General features: G+C 34.9%; 1 protein-coding gene and 1 pseudogene across 1 annotated transcript; both read right to left on the reverse strand.

Annotated features, from left to right (window-relative positions):
• Positions 1-5,105: 5,105 nt before the first annotated feature.
• Positions 5,106-6,882, reverse strand: LOC149223621 (putative receptor protein kinase ZmPK1; annotated as a pseudogene).
• A 57-nt stretch (positions 6,883-6,939) lies between these two features.
• On the reverse strand, positions 6,940-7,389 carry LOC149223622 (putative receptor protein kinase ZmPK1). Its single transcript, XM_089387955.1, has one exon. It carries the CDS (start codon positions 7,387-7,389, stop codon positions 6,940-6,942), a length of 450 nt encoding a protein of 149 aa, XP_089244081.1.
• Between the last annotated feature and the right edge of the window lie 15,187 nt (positions 7,390-22,576).

Raw genomic sequence — 22,576 nt, forward strand, 5'->3', positions numbered from 1 at the left:
ACAATATATAACACAAATATTATTTTCTCTCAAGAGACAATTTCATTTTTGTCTCTCCAAAGACAATAGTTGGGATTAAAGACATGTTGTCTTTATAGAGATAATAAGTTTTTAATCCTAGCTATTGTCCCTCTAGAGGCAATAAAAATATATATTTAAAAGCAATACAATATCAATTTTGTCTCTTTAGAGACAATATAAAACAATGAATTTAGAAAAATATCTCACCATTGAAATAAATAAATATAAAAAATATATAATTTAAAAATAAAATACAATATCATTCATTAATTCATGTTAGGGCACACTATGATTGAACCACCAACCTCCTGCTTATAAGGCAGATGCTTTTCTATTAAGCTAGTACCCTTTAAAAAATTATGTGAGTTATAGCAATCCTTGAAATTGCATGTGTAGGCATTGATTTTAAAAAATATTTATCAACACAAAAGGGTACAATCATTATGAAATCTATAATCATGCAACACCTATTTTTAACTTAATAAAAAATAACTCAATCGAGTTAGCTAAATTTCACACCCTTGTAGCATGACCCATACAACAAGCTAATAATATACAATAATTTACAAACAATTTAATCTAGTCCTACAAGGAAAAGTAACTAGAATTAGCACGCATTGTTAATATCTTGGTACAACAATGAACTTTCATATTGCTTTCTGCATCAAATTATGTCAATAAAGAAATACAAAAAAGGGTCCCAAAAAGGCTTCAAATCACTTCATTGACACCATTACCACTTGGTTTGATTGATTGCAACAAAATGAATAGCTCTTTTAACCCATTTGAACACTCATGTCTGTATAAAAACCTCATTTAGCAAACTTAATAGCTCCTTTAGCCCAACCTACTCTCCTCCCTACCATGTCTATATGAAAACCTTGATTTTACATATATGTCAACAAATTTTAATATAAAAATGAAAACAGTGAAAAGTCTCATACATGATCTTAGATCCAAATTAATTTAATTAAATTCTTCAGACAAAATATTAATTTCATCTTAATTAATTTTCTTAAACCCCCTGTGTAGTAATGCATAAATCTTGCATATCTGTGTCTCCTACTACAATTATTGCTATCATTTGTACTATTGCGAAGTATGTGATGAGTAGGATCATGTTCCTGGAGATTTTTCAATCTTGGGCTTGAATTTTACTGGAAGTCCTTGTTTGGGAACAAGAAAGGGGCCATATTGAATTCTTCTCTCAGTACCTACAACATCCAACCTGCATGAAGTCCAAAAACAAGTATTAGAAGTCTTGATAGATCACCATTAACAATAAACAAGAAATTCACCACCATGTCTCCACCTTGCAATATTTTGCTATATGCTTCTATTTTTTCATGAGTATATTAATCATTTGTTGAAAACCTTGTGCTTCTCAAAATATTTCATTATATTGGTGAAAGGCCTCCCAAATATAGCTAAATAATTACAAAATCTATTGCCTAAAATATTGTCAATGTATTCTTTTCTACTTTAGCCACTTTTATATCCATAACATAGCGAGGTATGTGCGGAGAACCGACGGAGATGGGTGCAAAAAAATTTTTAAGTTTTATGTATATCTATTAGCCAAAGCTCAAATCTACTTCGCATCTTGAAAACTTTAAGATTGAAATGATCTAAAAATCTAATTTTGTAGCTTTTAAGATTTTCGATAGATTTAGGAAATCAAATACTGATAGAAATGGTACCTGTACTTGGTTTTGAGATTGTGGATTGGGATAAGCATGTCCAACGTTGCTAATTCATTCCCGGGGCATGAGTGGACTCCACTGCCAAGGGGAAGAAACATGTTCTGTTTTGGAGGTCTCTACAACAACAAAGACACAATCTTAATCTGTTTTAAGTAAATAATATATCAGTAGATCTTGAAAAGAAGACAGTGAAAATCATAGATTTCATTAATGTCCACTGCAAACCCTCGACAAAGAAAATAAAAAAATTTCATTAACGTCCACTTTGGACCTAGAAAACATATACATATACATATACAAATATAAGACCAACGATTCTCCTCAAAATCGAAACATTCTGGAAACATCACATTCACTATTCTCAAATATGGAAGGATCAAATGTATGAGGACCCAAAAATAATTATAGATTATGATAAATGTTTCTGAAAAGTGGCATGACCTTCAGAGTCGTTCGGAATGTGGTAGCCTGCACAATATATGATATACTGGTATAAAGGCAGTTTAAACTTGCAAGTGCTTTTGAGGGATATGTATTAGTGTTTTTTGGGAAAGGACCATGTTTATCTTGATTATAGATTTTAAAATATTTCGGAAATTTCAAGGACATGAGTGAAGTCAAACCACTGACTTCGCTTGTGTCTGTATAATTTCCTAAATATTCCAAAATCTGTAATCTAACTACACTCAGGTTTTATGAAACAAAACTAATTCTAAGTTCAATAATTAATGTACCGATTTTTTTTTGGAAAGGGCCATCCTTATCACAATTACAAATTTCAAAATATTTTAAAATATAGAGACATGAGTGAAGAAAAACCATTGAATTTGCTCTATAGATTTTCCTATATATTTCAAAATCTGCAATCTAATTACACTAAAGTTTTAGGTAACAAAACCAACTCTAAGAAGCTCAACAACTTTCCTCACATACAATAACTCTATACTCAACAAAATTTAAACCTACATACAATAGCTCTATACCCAACCCAACTTGAGTCATTGAACCTACTACACTTTGTCACAACCCCTCACTTATTTACTTATTTGAATCTAAGTTAGTTATATAATAACACCTCTCTCAACCACTTACCACTCACTAATTTCTTTGTAATTGTTTATATTAAATAAAAAAAACTTACACAAATAAAAAAAAAACAAAGAAACATAGGTCTAAAGACTTAGAAATATACTTGACAACTTCCAATGAGATGGAATAACACCATAAACACACTATCTTTGATTCTTTGCCCAAAGGCGTAATACCCAACTAATGCAACATGAAAGAAACATATAGAAACTATCATATATGCCACAACTACACCACTCCACACTGGTATCTTCAATGGTTTCTTAGGACTCGTAGGAATGGTGGCCTGATTTTGCAAAACCATGTTGTTTCCATCATAAGCAAATGAAATCTCTCCTAGTGTGTTAAACACATCAAACACACAGAAGACAACATTGGTTGCGTTGGTATCCCTATAACCATAAAATACATCAAGTTCTCGAACATGATGAGGAGAAGCTCCCCAAGTAATAGCGGAATAGCTTCACAAAGCAACAACACCCACATTTTAATCAATTAATAGGGTGTCAATGGGTTTAGTAGAACAAGTGAAAAGGGAAATTAATATAGATTTATCTTTTATATGTGTATGAATATATAATAAACACACAGAAGTAACAAACATCTTCTCTTACTCAAGATGTAAACCACCTCTGCCTCTCCTTTATTTTATGTTAGACATGTTTTGTATATGAATTTAGATAATATCAAATAAAAAAACAAATGGAAATAACAGACATCTTCCCCTACACAAGTTGTAGATCACCTCTATGTAATGTACATATACCAACAAACAAATAAACCCCACGAGAAATGCCCCAGTTGTCATCTCTCCACTTATACATGTCAAGGCTTACCAAGAGTAGAGTAGGAATACACACACCAACAAAAACAATGTAGATAGAAAATATATCTTGATTCTTGAAGGGAACTTGCCCCTCACCAGATTTTTTGGGGTTTTGAAAGCCCACAAGACTAGATTAACCAATATGTCTCTGCCCCTCCACATTCAACTGTCGCATCACTGTGCACAAGGATTTATACAAACATCATTGGCCAGAAAAGAAAATCACAGAGATAGTGGCTAGAGATTAGCAAATATTAACGTGGAGGAAGATTATCATCCCAACTATGAATTTCATTAGGAAACATAATTGTGACATCTAGTATCTATTGTAAAAGGATCATGTCAGGGAGCACTAAAAGCATTAGTGTTGACTCTAGGTAGAGAAAAAACTCATGTGGGAGATTTTCATCTAAGGAATATGGGTGTGACAAGAATATGAGGAAGTCTAGCAAACATCCAAAAAGGAAACATGCATATTAGATAGTGGAGTAGATAAGGAAACATGAAAAAATTATTGATAGGAATGAATTTATACATGTTGTATCCAAGATTTAAAACATAGGAAAATTAGAGTAAAAACAAAAGGAACACCATACACCTGCAACCATGTATGACTTAATACAAGAAAAACATAATTTTTGGCAGATGTTACAACTAGACTACAATCTGGGTGATTCTGTTGGAGTTTACATGGGACTACAAAAACAACTAGGTTAGACTCCAGAGCATGAGAATAGATAGAAGGTCATTGTTGCTCCGAAACAGTGGCATATGTAAAAGGAATATAGACCCTAATGCATAGAATTTAATGTTGTATGGCAAGGTAAAGTAACCATATTAAACATTGAAACTCAACTATCCGGCATGGTATCACATTCACACAATTAGAGTCTAATAGAAAAATTATAAGAAAAAGTTATGGAACTCTGGAATACCATCCCAAAAATATAACAAATTATAAAGTTGGTATCATATATATAATAGAATGCAGGGCTTTATAACTAGATTAGTTTTCAATATAAGATTTCATGGTAAAGGATAAACGAGATGGAAATATGCTTTATGCATTTTTCATGTTTTATACCACACATTTTATTCAACATTGATTGTTGATCCCATATAAGAGAAAGAAATTATGTTCTCATACCCTGGGAAATAACACTAGGTGGTCTCAAGTACAATTTTTTTTAACACCTAGTAGCTAATTACATTCAAATCTAGAAATATATGCATGCCACAGCCATGGAGATAAAACCTATCTTAAAATTTAAATATCTGGAAAAAGAAATTACACATATCCCTGGCCTACAAACTCTTGGGAATACTTAACCCTAACCTCATATATTTATCTTACTTGTACCTAACATACCAACGCTTCCCAATATTAAACCCTAACCCCATAGCTTACTTCTACCCAACATACAAACTCTTACAAATAGTAAATCCTAACCCTAAAATTATACTCGTTATGATTCTGCCACATGTTGCTGACTCTCAACTACGAATGAAGAGGAAGAGACAGTTGGAAATGATTTGGCTGAATCGTTCGGCAAAATAGAATCTAATGTTGTAAAGGAATCAGGTTGAGAAAGCATTTCGAAGGCCTGACTCATGGATGGTCTAACATCCTTGTCTTGCTCGATGCAGAGCAGTGTTGTTTTCAGGATTCTCTTCACCTTTGCCGAATTAAAATATCCATGCAACCTCAGATCCACCACTTCCTCAATCACCCTCCCTTCCCTCATAATTGCAGAGGCCCACTGAACCAGATGTCCTGTTGAACTGGATAACGAGCTTCTTTCGGTCACTATGTCTAACAAAACAATCCCAAAGCTATAAACATCCACCTTGGACGTGATTGGCAGATTCATTGTCCACTCCGGTGCTAAGTAACCCCGCGTGCCTCTAATGGTGGAGAAGGCGAATGAGTGATCCCTATCTACCAGCTTCGCCAAGCCAAAGTCCACAACCTTGGGACAAAAATTCATGTCCAGAAGTATGTTTTGGGGCTTGATGTCACAGTGCAGAATCCATTCCAAACATTCTTCGTGAAGGTAGGCTAACCCCTTGGCTGTGCCGACCGTAATCCCAAATCTTTCTTTCCAACCCAAAACTCTGTCGTTGCCAACATCTTGGCTTTCTGCAGTCAGATACTTGTCTAGAGACCCATTTTCAATGTACTCGTAAATGAGCAACCTGTGATTTCCTTTCGGACAGAAGCCAAACATACAAACTAAGTTCATGTGATGGACTCTCCCAATCACACTCACTTCTGCCCAGAACTGATCATGACCCTGGGATACTCCTTCTAGTCGCTTCACTGCTACCACCTCACCATCAGTCATAATGCCTTTTTACACCGTCCCAAAGCCTCCTTCTCCTAGTCTTATCTTGAAGTTATCCGTCGCTTTCTTCAATTATGCAAAGTTGAGGTTCTTGAATCCCCTGGGGATGTCTGAGTAGGCTAAACGTTCATAGCAAAGATCTTTATATGTTCTGGACATATGCCACCAACCAAGTATTACACAATAGCTCTGCAACACCAAATGCAATAGCAAAATATCTTAGTGCAGATTTGACATTAGGGCTTCTTGTCTTATGTTTTTTGTCTTCATCCCTGGAAGGCGAACAATTTAATGGCAAAGGCTAAGACGCATTGGTAATATTAGAAACAGTAGAATCATTGCTAGAAACTTTGATGTACACGTGGGCTGCCTCACCAGGAGATCGATATCCACTGATCACTAAATACTTAGGAAAACACAATCCGGTGCCATCCATTCTGTAGACAAAGCCTTCACAACGGCTGTCATTCATGCACACAAATTTACACTCTTCCAGCGTATACTCAACAAGGCTAGATAGATTGAAGTTAGGATAATTTGTATGTGGAAGATGAAGAAGCTTTGTACTGGACGCGCTATGCCCATTAAGTTCTTGATTCCGCTGGAAACCTTGGAACCAACTGGTGGAATATTTCATGTGAAATCCAGGGGGACATGTACAACTGGAATTTGGAGTGTATATGCACAGACTGTACATTCCACAGAAGCCATGAACTCTACATTGAGTAGGGACCGCCATCCAAACAATGGTCCATGTACCTTTCTCTTCCACCAAACTGTATAGCCTCAGGTTTCCATCAATGTCCAAAGTTAATCTTCTCTTGGGGCCTTCTCCATAATCTGATGCCGCAATGTTAAACCCGTCGTTTGACCTGAAATTACCGGAGGCATTCAACATAGCTTGGACATATAATGTGTTTTTCCTGCCAGAAGGCCCATAGTTGTCCTTCAATCCTTATCCGTCATCGTAAATGAGTCGAAGAATGCTGTAGCTATCAAAGTAGAGACGATAGTAGCCTGGTTTAAACGTGCCCCTTCCCAATCTGGATATTAACTGCATATTATTCCTGAGGGGCTGGAGTGGAAGAAGAGTATCGGTTGGATATTGGAAGCTTTCCCACACATGATCTACCGAAAAGCCACGTAATACCAGATTTCCTGTTTCTAAAAGGGCAACCTCCTTTACATTGGAGTTACTGCCGGTGTTGGTACTCCACACAACTGATCCGTCTGCATCCGACAGAAGGAGGTTTCCATCTTTTCTCAGAAGAAGACGGGAATCTCTTCCATTTACAGGCTGATCTTTGTTTGCCACCCAGGCAATCGTTCGGTCGAGTGTTTGAGTATACCAGATGGCAAAAACATAATCATTGTCACCCACCATGTAAAATCCAGCAGAAAACATTTCATCGGGAGAAACCAAGCAAGTTGTATTCTGTTGGGGACTGAGTGAAGAACCGCGCTTCAGCACATATTTTTTAATGCTGCACTGATGGTTGGAAATGTAAATTCCAGAAGCATGGGTGCAAGTGAATAGAAACATCAAACAAGTTAGCTGAGCAGAGAAGAAGCACTAGTGGAACCGCAACTCTGCTTCCATTGCTGCCAGAGACATTATTCAAATCCGGAAATCCTCTTTGTCCATCCCCACCCAGGAGTAACAGAGTAATGGTGTCCCATGTCAAGTTGCAGATAAACGTCCTAAGAAACAAGTAGTAGGAATGTGAAATAATATATAAAGATAAGTCGTCTATTTTAACAATGAAGGTGGCTTACAGAATTCCATTCCTTCACGACATGTGCGATACCAAACATGCATTGACTAAATTCCATTCCAAATTAAAAAAGAAAAGGTCCACAAACTTCCAGAATTCCATTCCTTCATGACACGTGCGATACGGAACATGCATTGACTAAATTCCATTCCAAATTAAAAAAGAAAAGGTCCACGAACTTCTAGAATTCCATTCCATCACTACCAAGGAGACAAACCCCACCATTCAAAATTACTAATTTCCAAATTATGAGAAAATATCCATAGTCTACTGTTAGACTCTCCCTTCACGGGACCATCTATACCAAATATGTATGGACTAATTCCAAATCATGGAAAACACGCTCTATACCACTAAATTCTAAATTGTGATAAATATGGGCAGAGTATTTATTTTAATATCATATTTGTTAGAGCAATCAGTGCGCAGCAAAAAAAAAACCAGAGACAACAATAGCATAAAAGCATACACAAAGGACACAGAAGATTAACATGGTTCACCCAACCATTCTGGGCTACGTCCACCAAACATAGGCATCAGCAATCTTTATTATCAAAACAGGAGATTACAAGAGAATCAATTTCCTCTCAAACGCTCACACACACACCAATCCGTATGGACCCCTGTTTTATAGCTAAGAGAATCTAACTACCTCATAAATCCTCTTACAACAAATATAGGCTGCATTAACTCTCTCCCAACAAAATAGAGCTAATATAGCAACTCAATCTTATTGTTGTCACCTACTGAGATTTTTGCCTATTTTATTAAACCGAAAATCTCAACAATCTCCACCTTGACAACAATTAGTCTGATGCCCTGTTTCTTTATTACTTATTTCTTCTGCAAGCCAAGAGAAGCCAAACACCAATGCGGCTTCTTTAACAAAACTGGTTTCATGAACATGTCTGCACAATTTTCCTTTGTATACACCTTTTCAAGAGAGACTTCCCTTTCAGTGATAACCTATCTAACAAAATGGTACTTTATTGGAATATGCTTTGATTTACTATGATAGGTCGGATTCTTAGCCAAATGTATTGCAATTTGACTATCACAAAGTAACTTGATGTTGTCCTGTAACCTACCAAACTTACCAAGCAAAACTTTCAGCCACACTGCCTCTTTGCAAGCATGCGAAGCAACAATGTATTCTGCTTTAGTAGTGGATAAAGCAACAATGTTTTGTAGCTTTGACATCCAGCTAATAGCTCCACCTGCAAGAGCAAAGAAATACCCTGAAGTTGACCTTCTCTTATCCAAATCACCTGCAAAATCAGAATCAACATACCCGCAAACAAATTCACTACTCTTATTGTAAGAAATATAATAACTACTTGTGCCTCTCAAATACCGAAGCACCCATTTGACTGTTGACCAGTGTTCTTTACCCGGATTTTCCATATACCTGCTGACAACCCCAACTGCATGTGAAATATCTGGTCGAGTACAAACCATCGCATACATCAAACATCCTACTACATTGGCATATGGAATTCGAGACATGTAATCCTTTTCTTCATCTGTATTAGGACATAAACTGGAAGAAAGCTTAAAATGGGAAGCTAAAACGACTGACACAGGCTTCACATTATTCATACCAAACCTCACAAGTATTTTCTCAATATACTTCTATTGTGATAGCCACAACTTACCATTGCTCCTGTCTCTGAAAATCTCCATGCCCAAAATCTGTCTTGCTGCTCCTAGATCTTTCATATCAAATGTCCTTGCCATCTGAGTCTTTAACCTATTGATTTCTTCAATGCTTTTGCTTGCTAAAAGCATATCGTCAACGTACAACACTAAGATAATGAACATGCCATTACTTAACTACTTAAAGTAAACACAATGATCATATTCACTTCTTATATATTTTTGACTCAACATGAACGAATCAAATTTCTTGTACCACTGTCGAGGCGACTGCTTCAGACCATACAATGACTTCTTGAGCCTGCAGACAAATTTCTTATTGCGATGTTGAACAAACCCTTCCGGTTGTTCCATATAAATTTCTTCATCTAAATCTCCATGTAAAAATGCAGTCTTAACATCTAGTTGTTGTAATTCTAAATCAAGCAAAGCAACTAACGCTAACACAATTCTAATTGAAACTATTTTAACAACTAGTGAAAAAATCTCATGAAAGTCAATGCCTGCTTTCTGAGAAAACCCTTTTGCAACCAGCCTCTCTTTGTACCTGTCCTCCATATCATTCACATCCCGTTTTACCTTGAAAACCCATTTACATCCCACAGTTTTCCTGCCTTTGGGAAGTTCAACCAGATCCCATGTGCCATTCTTACCTAAGGCCATCATTTCTTCCTTCATGGCTGCTTTCCATTTGTCACTCTTTGAACCTTCTACAGCTTCCTGATAACACAAAGGTTCATCATTGTTAGGCAACTGCAGTAACATAATCATCATACCTTCTAGGAGGGCGTTTGATTCTTGTAGACCTCCTTAAGGATGTTTCTAGTGCTTCCACAATTGGCTGACTACCATCTGTAGGAACTTCTTCATGATCACCATCTGAGACCTGTTCATGACCTACATCTGAACCCTGTTCATAATCTGATTCTGAAACCTGTTCATGACTAGAAACTGAACTATGGTCATCATGACTATCATTAGAAGTGCTGTCAAACTGAATGTGCTGAAAATCAGATACATCATCTTGTTTCAACTTATTATCTACATCTAGCTGTACAAGAGAGGATTCATCAAACTTTACATCTCTGTTGATGATGATTTTGCGGGTAGTATGATCCCACAATCTAAATCCCTTTGTTCCATCACCATACCCAACAAAGATATACCTTTTTGATTTAGTTCGTTGATGTTTAGGCACTAGAGCATATGCATCATAACCAAACACTCTAAGTTTAGAATAATCACAAGGGTGACCTTTCCATACCTCTTGTGGAATCTTGCAACCTATCGCTGTCGATGGTGACCGATTTATCACATAACAAGTTGTAGCCACTGCTTCTATCCACAACTCCTTCTGCAAACTAGCGTTACTCAGCATACTCCTTGCCCTCTCCAAAAGAGTCATGTTCATACGTTCAGCAACTCCATTTTGCTGAGGAGTATAAACAGTAGTCTTATGTCTCTCGATCCCTACATCCTTGCAATAGTTTTCAAACTCCTTGGAGGTAAACTCACCACCATTGTCAATTCTTAAACATTTTATAGTTCTACCAGTGATGTTTTCTACCAATGCTCTAAACTGCTTGAAAACTGTAAAAACATCAGACTTCCTTTTCAACATGTAGACCCACACTTTCCTAGAAAAGTCATCAATAAACGATACAAAATATGACGAGCCACCATACGAGGTTGTAGTTGCTGGACCCCAAACATCTGAATGGATATAATCAAGTATTTCTTTACTAGTATGTTTGCCTGTTTTAATTTTTTTCTTACTTTGTTTGCCAAACAGACAATGTTTACAGAAATCTAACTTTCCAGACCTTAGATTAGGAAGTAATTTGCGATCAGCCAAAATATTTAACCCTCTTTCGCTCATATGGCCCAACCTTTGATGCCATAGGCGAATGGAACTACTGTCATGTTCAGACACCGTAGACACATGAACTGACCCTGTTCTTCCTTTTAACTGAAACAGATTTCCTACTTTCTTAGCTTTCATTACTAGTAGATACCTTTGTAAATTTTCATTACTCCACCTTGAATGATAGTTTTATATCCATTTGTGTCAAGTGCCCCCAGTGAAATTAGATTTTTCCTTAAATCTGGTACATGTCTCACATCAGTTAACATTCTAGTTGTCCCATCAAACATTTGCAGCTGTATACTCCCTATTCCCACAATATTAGATGTGACATCATTACCCATGTACATGACTCCATCATTCACTGATCTATATGTCTTAAACCAGTCTCTATGAATACACATGTGGTTTGATGCATTGGAATCTAACAACCAATGTTGATCATGATTTGACAAATTAACTGATAAGACTTCGTCGCTCATACCTGAACCAGATGCCGAACCTGTATCAGTCGTGTTCGCTTCGTTCTTTTTTGTCGATGAAGCTTCTTTAGAAGTTTGTTGCCGCTTCCAGCAATCCTTCTTCAAGTGCCCCAATTTGCCGCAGAACCAGCACTTTACTTTACTCTTCTTCCCTTTTGACTTTGAACACGAATCGCTGCGCTTACCAGAGCGTCTTTCTCTAGAACGACCTCTAGCCATCATTGCCTCTGATGTAGAGGTGTCAACATTCGACCGCTTCCTGGTCTCCTCGGACAAAAAAGCTCCGACGACATCATCAAATTCAATGGTTTCGGATGAACTAAGACTTATAGAAGTAACAAAATGATCCCACGACTCGAGCAACGAGCACAATAAAGTTATGGCTTTATCCTCGGATTCAAATTTTACTTCTATGCTTTCTAATTGCACCATTAGAGTATTAAAAACATTCAAATGATCAGTAATGGAAGTACCTTCCTTCATTCGCAAACTGTATAGCTGCCGCTTCAGGAGAATCCAATTTGTCAAGGATTTTGTCATATACAGCTTCTCCAACTTCATCCACAAACCAGCAGCAGTCTTCTCTGACACGATGTTAAGCAAAACATCATCAACCAAACATAGTCGAATACCGCTCAAGGCTCTTCCATCCAATTCATTCCATTCATCATCTATCACGGGATAAGGCAATTTGGATCTGCCCAACAATGCCTTCGTCACGCCTTGTTGTACCAGCAGATCATGCATCTTTACCTTCCAGATCTCGAAACTGTTTTTTCTGTTAAACTTCTCGATTTCAAACCGGGCACTCTGAGTTTTCGCCATCTTGTTTAAAAAAAGAATCTTCAATTCCAACTTTAAAAAAAAAGGTTAATATATGACAAATGCCTATGCCTTATTTTATATTGCTTTTACTCTATATTAAAAAAAAAACAAACCCCTTTGCTGTTTGAATTTCAACATACAATTTAGAAGACATTGTAGTCTTTTAACCAAAAAACAACCACTGCTTCACGCTGCCCACGCAGAAGAAAAACCCGCGTCGGAAGAAAAAACACGCACCAGAAAGGACCTTGGCGCTTGCTCAAGAACACAAGATCCGCGCCAATTGAAAAACGCTTTAAGTGTTTATAATTGGCGCGTGTATACCTCTAAATTCCGCGCCGATCTGAAAATTGGCGCACTGGCGCTCTTAATCAAATCGGTTCTACGCCATGCTGGTTATTGGCGCACCTGTTTGACCCTATCTCGCGCCGATCGCAAAAAACTTTAAAAAAAAAACAACGAAATACTCCACCAGTCCGACTGAACACTTGTTCCAATCGATCTGCTGACTGTTCAAGTATTATGTGCGTATATGCTGCATACATATATACTGCTGATCTCCACTCCAGTCATACGCACACGTGAATAGCAATCACACGCGCTAAAAAAACTCCACCTGCACACGCGCTGGCTGTTTGATCCGATCAACATTCAACATTCACAACGCAGGTCCGCTCAACATTCAAAACGTAGGTCCACAAGTCTGCTCAACATCCAAACGACTTGCACTGTTATACGCTGGTATTCAACATCGGTATTCAACTTGCGCTGGTATACGAAGGGTTCACACACTGTCCATATTTATGCGCTGGCATAACACGCACCCTTCTGGCATACGCACCCTCCGCAGCAGTTGTATGTCACGTGAAAGAGCCAACACGATGTTTACCCAACGATGTTTCAACGCTGTTTCCCCAACGCTATTTCAACGCTGTTTAAACCTCCCACAGGCACACCGAACAGCACGCAGGACAGGCTGATCACCAACGTACCAATCCACAGTACCACCAGCAGACTTTGGACCCGTCACTCCTCCGCTGCGCGCTCCTCCAACTTGCTATGATACCACTTGTTAGAGCAATCAGTGCACAACAAAAAAAAAACAGAGACAACAACAGCATAAAAGCATACACAAAGGACATAGAAGATTAACGTGGTTCACCCAACCATTCTGGGCTACGTCCACCAAACATAGGCATCGGCAATCTTTATTATCAAAACAGGAGATTACAAGAGAATCAATTTCCTCTCAAATGCTCACACACACCAATCCGTATGGACACCTGTTTTATAGCTAAGAGAATCTAAGTGCCTCATAAATCCTCTTACAACAAATATAGGCTGCATTAACTCTCTCCCAACAAAATAGAGCTAATATAGCAACTCAATCTTATTGTTGTCACCTACTGAGATTTTTTCCTATTTTATTAAAACCGAAAATCTCAACAATATTAAATATAATTAGCAAGGGTTAAAAAAACGTAGTAAAGCAGTATTTGAGAAAATCCATGACATACAAAAAGTCATTGAAGAGTGAAAGGTGAAAATGTCATTCAAAGCTAGAAAATAAAGCTAAATCACTAAATTCACATATTAAATATCCTGAGTATAGATTGTCTCTTAATTTTCAAAGATGCTCTCTCAAATTCCAATAAAAATTATTGGATAGATTTTGAAGAACCAAATTAAATCATTTTCATATTAGATAATGAAATGATTATGATATTAAGTAATATCGGAAGATAAAACTTTCTCACCCAATACATATGAAATCATAAACATAATTTTTTTTCAATTTTTTTTAATTAACAAATTTATATGAAATCATTAATATTAATTTATTTTTGCAAAATTATTTTTGTTTATAAATTTAATAAAATATGTTAATAATATTAAAAAAATTTAAAGAAATCTCAATATAATTATTCAAAATAATAAGATTTTATTAAATTTATTTTAAAATGTGAAATATCATATAACTTGGCCTCTGTAAATTAATTTTATTCGTAGTATTTTAATTTTAAAATAATATAATTATTTGAATAATAATATAATAAAAATGTAATTCTCTATTGAGAAGTGCTATGGTGAAGTTTTATGCTAGTAATTAAAAGCTTTCATTTATTCAACGTGATATTTTGGGAGATTGGCTATGGATTTGACGCATGGGCCTATAAATAAATGGAAAAAGCTTTTAATGCCTCAGAAAAAAAGACTTTATTCGGAAAAAGTGGAAAAAGGTCTAAGAATATTGATGCTTCATGAAGAAAACTTTATTCGGAAAAAGTGGGAAAAGGTTACTAAGAATAAACGCAAAAGGCTTTTAAGGCCTCAGAAAGAAGACTTTATTCGCAAAAAGTGGAAAAATGTTGCTAAGAATAAACCCAAAAGGCTTTTAATGCCTCCGAAAGAAAACTTTATTCGGAAAAAGTGGAAAAAGGTTTCTAAGTGAACTCACTTGATCAAAAGCCAGTAGTATGTTACATTCGACCTTAACATAATTTGTTTCTAAATGTGTTGATTTCTGCATTATTGTATGTCAAGGTCCGATGGAGGAGAAGGATTGGTGTCATATGAACTTTCCAAATGCCAAGGATCTTACCTTAAACTTTTCTGCAAGTGAATACTTTCTTCCACCATTTATGAAATCAATGCATAAATTAAAAGTTCTAATAATTTTCAATCACAATTATAAGTGTGTTACACTCCCAGGCATATCAACCTTGTCTTCATTAACTCGGTTAAAAGTTGTTCAGATAGAGAGAGTAATTCTTACTCCTCTTCAAGAATACTATCAATCCTCACAAAAAATAGAGAGGTTAAAAGTTGTTTAGTTAGAGAGAGTAATTCTTCCTCCTCTTCAAGGATACTATCAATCCTCACAAAAAATAGAGAAGTTATGGTTTATTCTTTGTGAGGGTCCAAATGCTATAATAACTACCTTTGGCCAATCACATCAAAGCCAACTTATTTCTTTTGGCACAGAAGTTGACTAGAAATGGTTTTGTTCCATAAGTGATTAATGTGTGATTTTTCATCTGCATAAATATTTGACAATTAACCTACCGTTTACTGCCTTTAATGCTTGAAATGCATTTCTTTGGTGTTGTTAAGTGTCTATCTCAAATATGCATGCAATGGTTATGAGTGTGATAATGCCTACCTCTGGCTAATTGCATCAAAGCCACCTTGATAGATTCTATTGGAAATGGTTTTGGGTCATAAGTGATTAATGTGTGATTTTCCATGTGCATAACAATTTGATCGGAAATTTTCCACCTTATATGTAATTTGTTGAATTCAATTATTCTAACTTCTACTAAAATCACTTGCAAATTCATTTGCTTTCTTAAAAGTAAAAAACCTAAAAATAGCTAAAATCATCTAACTAGAAACCCTATTTTATTATTTCTAAATAATTGATCTCAATATATTTTTTTTGCATTACAATGTACTAAATGAATCTAATGATTGACTATAAGATCTAGACTAACATGGTTGATTAGGTGCATTCTAATGCTAAACTTAATAATCTTAAGGATGAAATCAAGTCATCTAAAGTGAAGTTCCATGCTAAGGCAAAACAACTAAGAGATCAATTTGATTCTATTTTAGATTCTTTTCCAAGATATATTTTATAAAATGATTTATTTTATTATATTATATAGAGTTTTTTAATAAGGGTTTTGTTGTTGATGATTAAGGTTAATCCTTAGTACAAAATAATATTACTTTTTATGATATGTCGTTTAAAATGATTTATTTTACTATATTATATAAAGTTTTATGTAAGGTTTTGTTATTGTTGATTAAGGTTATTTTGAGTAGTTGGAAGAAATGATTATTATTCTCCCAGATTCAACTTTTTATATATATATATATATATAAAATTAAAAAATTATTGAAAAATGATTAAAAAATACTATGAAATTTACATTATAAAATACCATAAAATTTACATAATATTAAGTTTTAATTAAAAATTATTATTAAATTTATCTTTTTTACCTGAATGGAAATATATATATATATATATATAAAAAATAAAATTAATATCAACATAACTAACATAGTATCAATGTAACTAACCTAGAAAAAAATAATGAATTTCATTTAGAAATATATAAAACATTATATTAAATTTTGATAAATAATATTATGAAATTTATGTTTTTTTTGAAAGTTAACGTTTACACTAAATAAATATCCGCGTCAGCGTACAACGAAAACCTAGTTAATTATAATCACCGTATCAAAGTTATATCAACAATAACAAAGAATAAATCTAGCTCACATATCAAATCAGAAATTGAAATCGGATGGAAATTGAAAATAAAAAATTGTACGACGTGGAATAAGCAGGTGAATTTGGAAATTAGCAGAAGAGGAACAAGGATCTATGTCAAAACATACCAGGCTTAAGAAGCACCATAGGTAGACACACCACCATAGACCGGAAATCCAGCCAGAAAAATGAAATCGCATTGGAGCAAACTTCATGCAATCTGTCACTAGTAGGTTACGTGTCCAATCCATGGTTCTCCTTCAACCTTCCTCCTCTTATGGTTTTCAAAACAGTGACTTGTGGCGGGTAGGGTCCACACGCTTTTTGTAGGTCACCTTTGTTAACAAGTTCCAATTTCTCTTATGCGCAGATTCTACAAACCGGTTTACAAACTTCAATGAACACTCTTTACATTGTGTGGGGACCAAACAAGATTGTCTATGGTAGCTCAGCATTGTACATCAACCTTGTATTTTTTCTATCAACATGGCACATGTAAAGAAACAACACTCGTATGCCCCGCAATATTTTCCAACAATGGCTGAGGCCATTGGGAACGAATTGTAACCGACTATCGAATTGAGTTGTAACTAATTGATACCTTCTTTAATTTGATGGTACACACTATTTCAATCATCTATCACCAAAATCAATGACTCATAATCACACATGTGGCATGGAAGGGAAGTTGTTCTCATAGGGAACGCTTTTGATGTAATTATTTTCTTTCAACATATTTAGGAGATTTGGATTCATTTTGTTGGGGAAATAAATTATTCACCAAAACCAATCAAACTCAAATATTTTGATATATAATGAATAACTTAAATAACACTAAAATTTTATAAAAATTAATAGATTTTCTTTTCATAAATAAATTTTTTAAACTAACCTAGATCTATTTTAATTCTAGATAGAGAAAACAAATCTTTTGAAGTGGAAAACTCTTTCAAGAGATTTGATCCCTCTCAATCCTTAGTAGTTCCACAGTTAAAATAGATCCGCAATTTTAGAAATAAATTCTTTAATATAACATAAATTATAATATACTAAAATTCATATATATCATAAACTATAAAAAGTTGAACTTATTATAAAAATACATCAATTTAATTTAAAAAAATACAAATTATAAAATACTAAACCATAAAAAATTAAATTTTAAAATACCAAACTTTATCTTATACTCCCACAACTAAAATTTGAAAATAATTGAATTTGAATTTGTACCTCTTAAGTTATTCCTTCCCATCACCGTAATAAAGAGATTATTTAGTTTATATTAAATCAAGTTATATTAGAGATTATTTACTTTATATTAAATCAAATCAAAATATTAAGGGCACTTTTAAGACAAAAGAAATATTTTGTCTTAAAAAGTTGCTTTTTATTTTAGTTATTTTACATTAAAATTTAATATCAATTGAATTGTCTTAAATATAAAATTTAAAACAAAAAATAGTTTGAGACAAATATATTTTAAGAAAAACTTTATGTTTAAGACAAAAACAATTTGAGACAAATATATTTTAAGATAAAACTTTATTTTAATACAAAAAGAGTTTAAGACAAAATTTTAAATTTAAGACAAAAACAATTTGAGGCAAAAATATTTTAAGACAAAACTTTATATTTAAGGAAAAAATAGTTTATGACAAATCTTTATATTTAGGACAAAAACAATTTGAGACACAACTATTTTAAGACAAAAATAGTTTAAGACGAAACTATTTTAAGACAAAACTTTATATTTAAAACAAAAATATTTCAAGACAAAACTTTATATTTAAGACAATGGCCACTTAAGACAAAACTCATTTAAGACAATGACCAATTAAGACAAAAAATATCAATTCAAGACAATATTATCTAACAACTGCAAAATTGACTCTGACATTGCACCCTAAATCTACCTACTTGCATGCTACTATTGTCTCGCACCTATACCAAGGTTGCTATTACACTTACCATTCATGTTATCTTATATAAAAACAACGATTTGTTGGGCTCTTCGTTTTGTTGGGGTAGCCGACTCTGAAGAATGCGACAACTTTTCCTTGAAAAAATTCCTGGACACCAATTCATCTTATGTCCCTTCGATCTTTGTTGATACGATTAGAGACAACTTGTCTTTTGTTGCATTCGAAACTACTACACGGAGGGGGATTTTAAGACAATAAATATTTTGTCTTAAAATTTTGAATACGAGATGCTAGTAAAAAAGGTAAAGGATTAGGAGTTCGCATTTACATTGTTGATGGGTTCTTTAGGAAGTGGAGCAATGTAGGCTAACAAGAACTAATGGGATTTAGGGTGATGGAGGCCGACAACAGAGGTGTGCTTCGTGGGAGGAGCAATGGAGGAACTTTCACTAAACATGGATAGGCAATAACATAGTTGGAGTACTTTTCAGGGTCTCCATCGATTGTGTTTTACTATGTATTTCTTTATTGTTTCATTTATTTTGAATGCTACTTCTTCTTCTTCTTCTTTTAGAAAGAAAAAAAAATGGTATGTTTGTATTAAAATATAAGGGTAGTACATAATTCAGATTCTATTCATTATATTATCCTTTCATACTTATCCTATCATTCCTATGCCCATACATTTCTATTTTCCTGTTCTATAAAAAGTGTATTTCTTAACATCAAACTTTAGCTTATAGCCATTACATTTTCATAAATGAACACTTTCATTATCTAAAGATACATAACTTCCATCAAAATCAGGTATGTGTTAAAATGTCTCCTAAGAGTAGTTGATGTTGCCTGCATTTACCATGATACACTGCTAAAACATTTACTTATTTCCTTCGAAATACCTCTTTTAGATAGGAGGTTCATTGTCCAATTGTGTTCTCTGTATATATGTTGGAAATGTATATGATTAAAAGTCCTTACCAGGTTCTGAATCCTCATCATCCAATTTGCAAGTATGGTGGGGTTGACATTAGTATGCTTGTTTACCCAGTCAATGATTCCTTTTGCAACTCCATATACCTAAATTTTGTCTATTAGCCATTTTGTTGCGATAAGGATTCCCCCTAATGTGTAATCTCTGATTTGTTGTTTGATCCCATTCCACCCTCCCACCAGAAGTGGAAGAAATTATCAGGGCTTAGTAACTATGAGTGCACCACATCCACATTTCCTTCGATTTTTGGTTCTGTAAAAAATCCAACCACATATTCTTTCCAGATATCAATGAATTGTAATTTCTTGTTTCTGTTAGACTTGATCACCAGCTCGATCTCATTGAAAAAACAAAATTGTCCTGTTAATGGCTTCTCTAACAATCGCAGTTTTCTGATAAAAAAGGTTATCGTTCCTACTTCGCCATATAATACATATGATATATAATGGGAGGGGCCTATACTTCCTGTGTGAAGTGAACCATGAAAAAATACATCTGAAAAAAGGTTGATAAGTGCCAACAAAAGGAAGCTTCATTTATTCCATAACCACATCCCAAATCAGCCTCACATACGAGTATTTTATCAATAAATGATCTGTATCTCCCCCCCCGCGCCATGCATAGAGGTCATATTCCAGGACCAATGAACCCACGCTTTTGTAAGTTTTCCCATGTTAATATATGATCATGTTCTGCTAGCGAGCAAAAATATTTTAATTTGTCTGGGAGATTCCATCTCCATATATCCTGCAGATGATTATTATAGTCATTGATCCTCTTGGACCTTGGCAACTTCAAGTAGATGTCTTGGACCATCAGATTGTTCTTTTTCATTTTACCCCCCCATATCATATAGTCTTTCTTATCACCAAAAGTGATGCCAATAGATTGAAGTTGCACTACCTGTGACCCCCATTCCTCATGATATGTCTCTGGTATGCCAATATATTTGGCCCTTCTCCAACTTTGTTGATCAATGTTTTGAGTCCCTGAAAAATATATCCACTACAAGCAGATAATGTCCTTTCTGTAAAGGATTTGTAATAGATGAAGGGATAATGAATGATTTCTAACCTTCCCCATGATGGTGGCTAATCCAATTTTGATCTTGGATCCATCACCAGCCCCCAACGGACAAACCCCAACATCCAATGTAGAGTGTGTTGAAAAGTGTAACTAGGTTCGGTATTCATAATGACATGTGTAAATATGATTTTATGTAATTGATGTAAAGAAGAAAATAAAATTAATTTTGTAATGCTTGAATCATGGGTTTCATGATCAAGGAATTTTAGTTAAGGTTCCCATTATGAGCCTTTGGGTTTGTCATCAAGTCATAATATTCTATTGAGTCAAGGTTATGTATGGAAGACCCTTCTTGGGCTTGTTACGAATATATGTGAGTCAATGAAAGAGTCAAAGAGACCCTCCAAGATCAATCTCAAGCATCTCCTTCAAGTCAGCCTTAAATGAAATTATGAAGCTTCACCAAAGGACATGTCAGCTCACACATAACTCAAGTAGGCCAATTTACATGGGAAACCCACTATAAATAGGGAAACTCGACCTCATTTCAAGGACATAATTTCAGTCAAGGAGAAGTATTCAATAAGGAGTGCGAGAATCATTAGGAAAGCAACCCCTTAACCAACGAAAAGAAGGAAAGGAAGAGTGATGTCCTTAGCTTTGTTTTTGGGTCTGTTTTGGGTTGAATCACTCCATAGGTATGAAGTATAGATCATATCTATTACAGAAAAATCCAAAGTACTACAGTCCCTTTTGAAGGTCAAGTCAAGGAGAAAACTAAGTAGTATCTTAATCTGAGTTGTCAAGGAGGTAGCCTCCACCTAAAGAGAAGGAAATTAAGGTACAAGAGAAGGTCATCTACATGTACTAGGGTTTCTGAATTAAGGCTGAGAAGTTGTAGGTCTGAAACAGAGAAAAGGAAGTCGAGATCTGAAAAGTAGCAGAGGCATAAAGAAGACATAGGTAGTTGACTATCATTGACTCTCTTAAGAAATATAGGTCAAAATAAGAAGCTTGGTGCAATGGTCTTGGAGAGGTCAAATAGATCAAGGGTCTTGGTCTTGGTATTCATCAATTGAAGTCTCTATAATGAGAAGAATTCATTTGGGTTTTCCTCTCAAGTGGGAGAGGTTTTGGCCCTGACTGATCACCCATATTATGTGTCTCTTGTCTCTTTATTGTTTATGCTTCAGTATTTGTGATTCGAACTCAAATGTTAAATCAAGAAGAAAAGGTATTACAGACTCATGTGTATGAATTCCTCTATTATTTAGTGCAACGGATAAAAAAGATTGTGAATAACATAGATGATGAACAATTATAAAACATAATACACACACATCAACGCAGTTAGAATAATGAAGGAGTTCTCCAGACCCCATGGCTACGTCTCCTGGTCCAACTTTCAGTGTTGACCTTTATATTATGTCTTCAAGAACAAATTTTATAGGTGTGAGCTCAATCAGAGCCATAACACAACAACAATGATATTACATAGGGATTTCACTCAAAAACCTTGAGTCTAAAGAGTTTACAGACTCTCCCTCTTAGTGCCTCTAATCAACTGTTCGTAGCTGTGTGCTTCTCTAACTCTCTGTCTCCCCTCTGTCTCCAAAATCTGACTTGACTCTGTTCTATTATGGGATGGATTTTTAAGCTTATCGGCGTTGTTTGTTCACCTCCATTTTGGGCTCTCGGGCTCCCAACCCCTGTCCATTCATCTCCCTTTTGAGCGTTAAACACTCATTGTAATAATCACTTAAGGA

This window comes from Pinus tabuliformis, chromosome Q (assembly GCF_031772625.1).
Source record: "Pinus tabuliformis cultivar Carrire ecotype Pingquan chromosome Q, CPIR1, whole genome shotgun sequence".
Classification (NCBI taxonomy): Eukaryota; Viridiplantae; Streptophyta; class Pinopsida; order Pinales; family Pinaceae; genus Pinus; species Pinus tabuliformis.

Excerpts from the sequence above, each read along its gene's own strand:
- LOC149223622 (XM_089387955.1), bottom strand. The coding sequence starts at position 7,389 with ATGTTTTCTGCTGGATTTTACATGGTGGGTGACAATGATTATGTTTTT.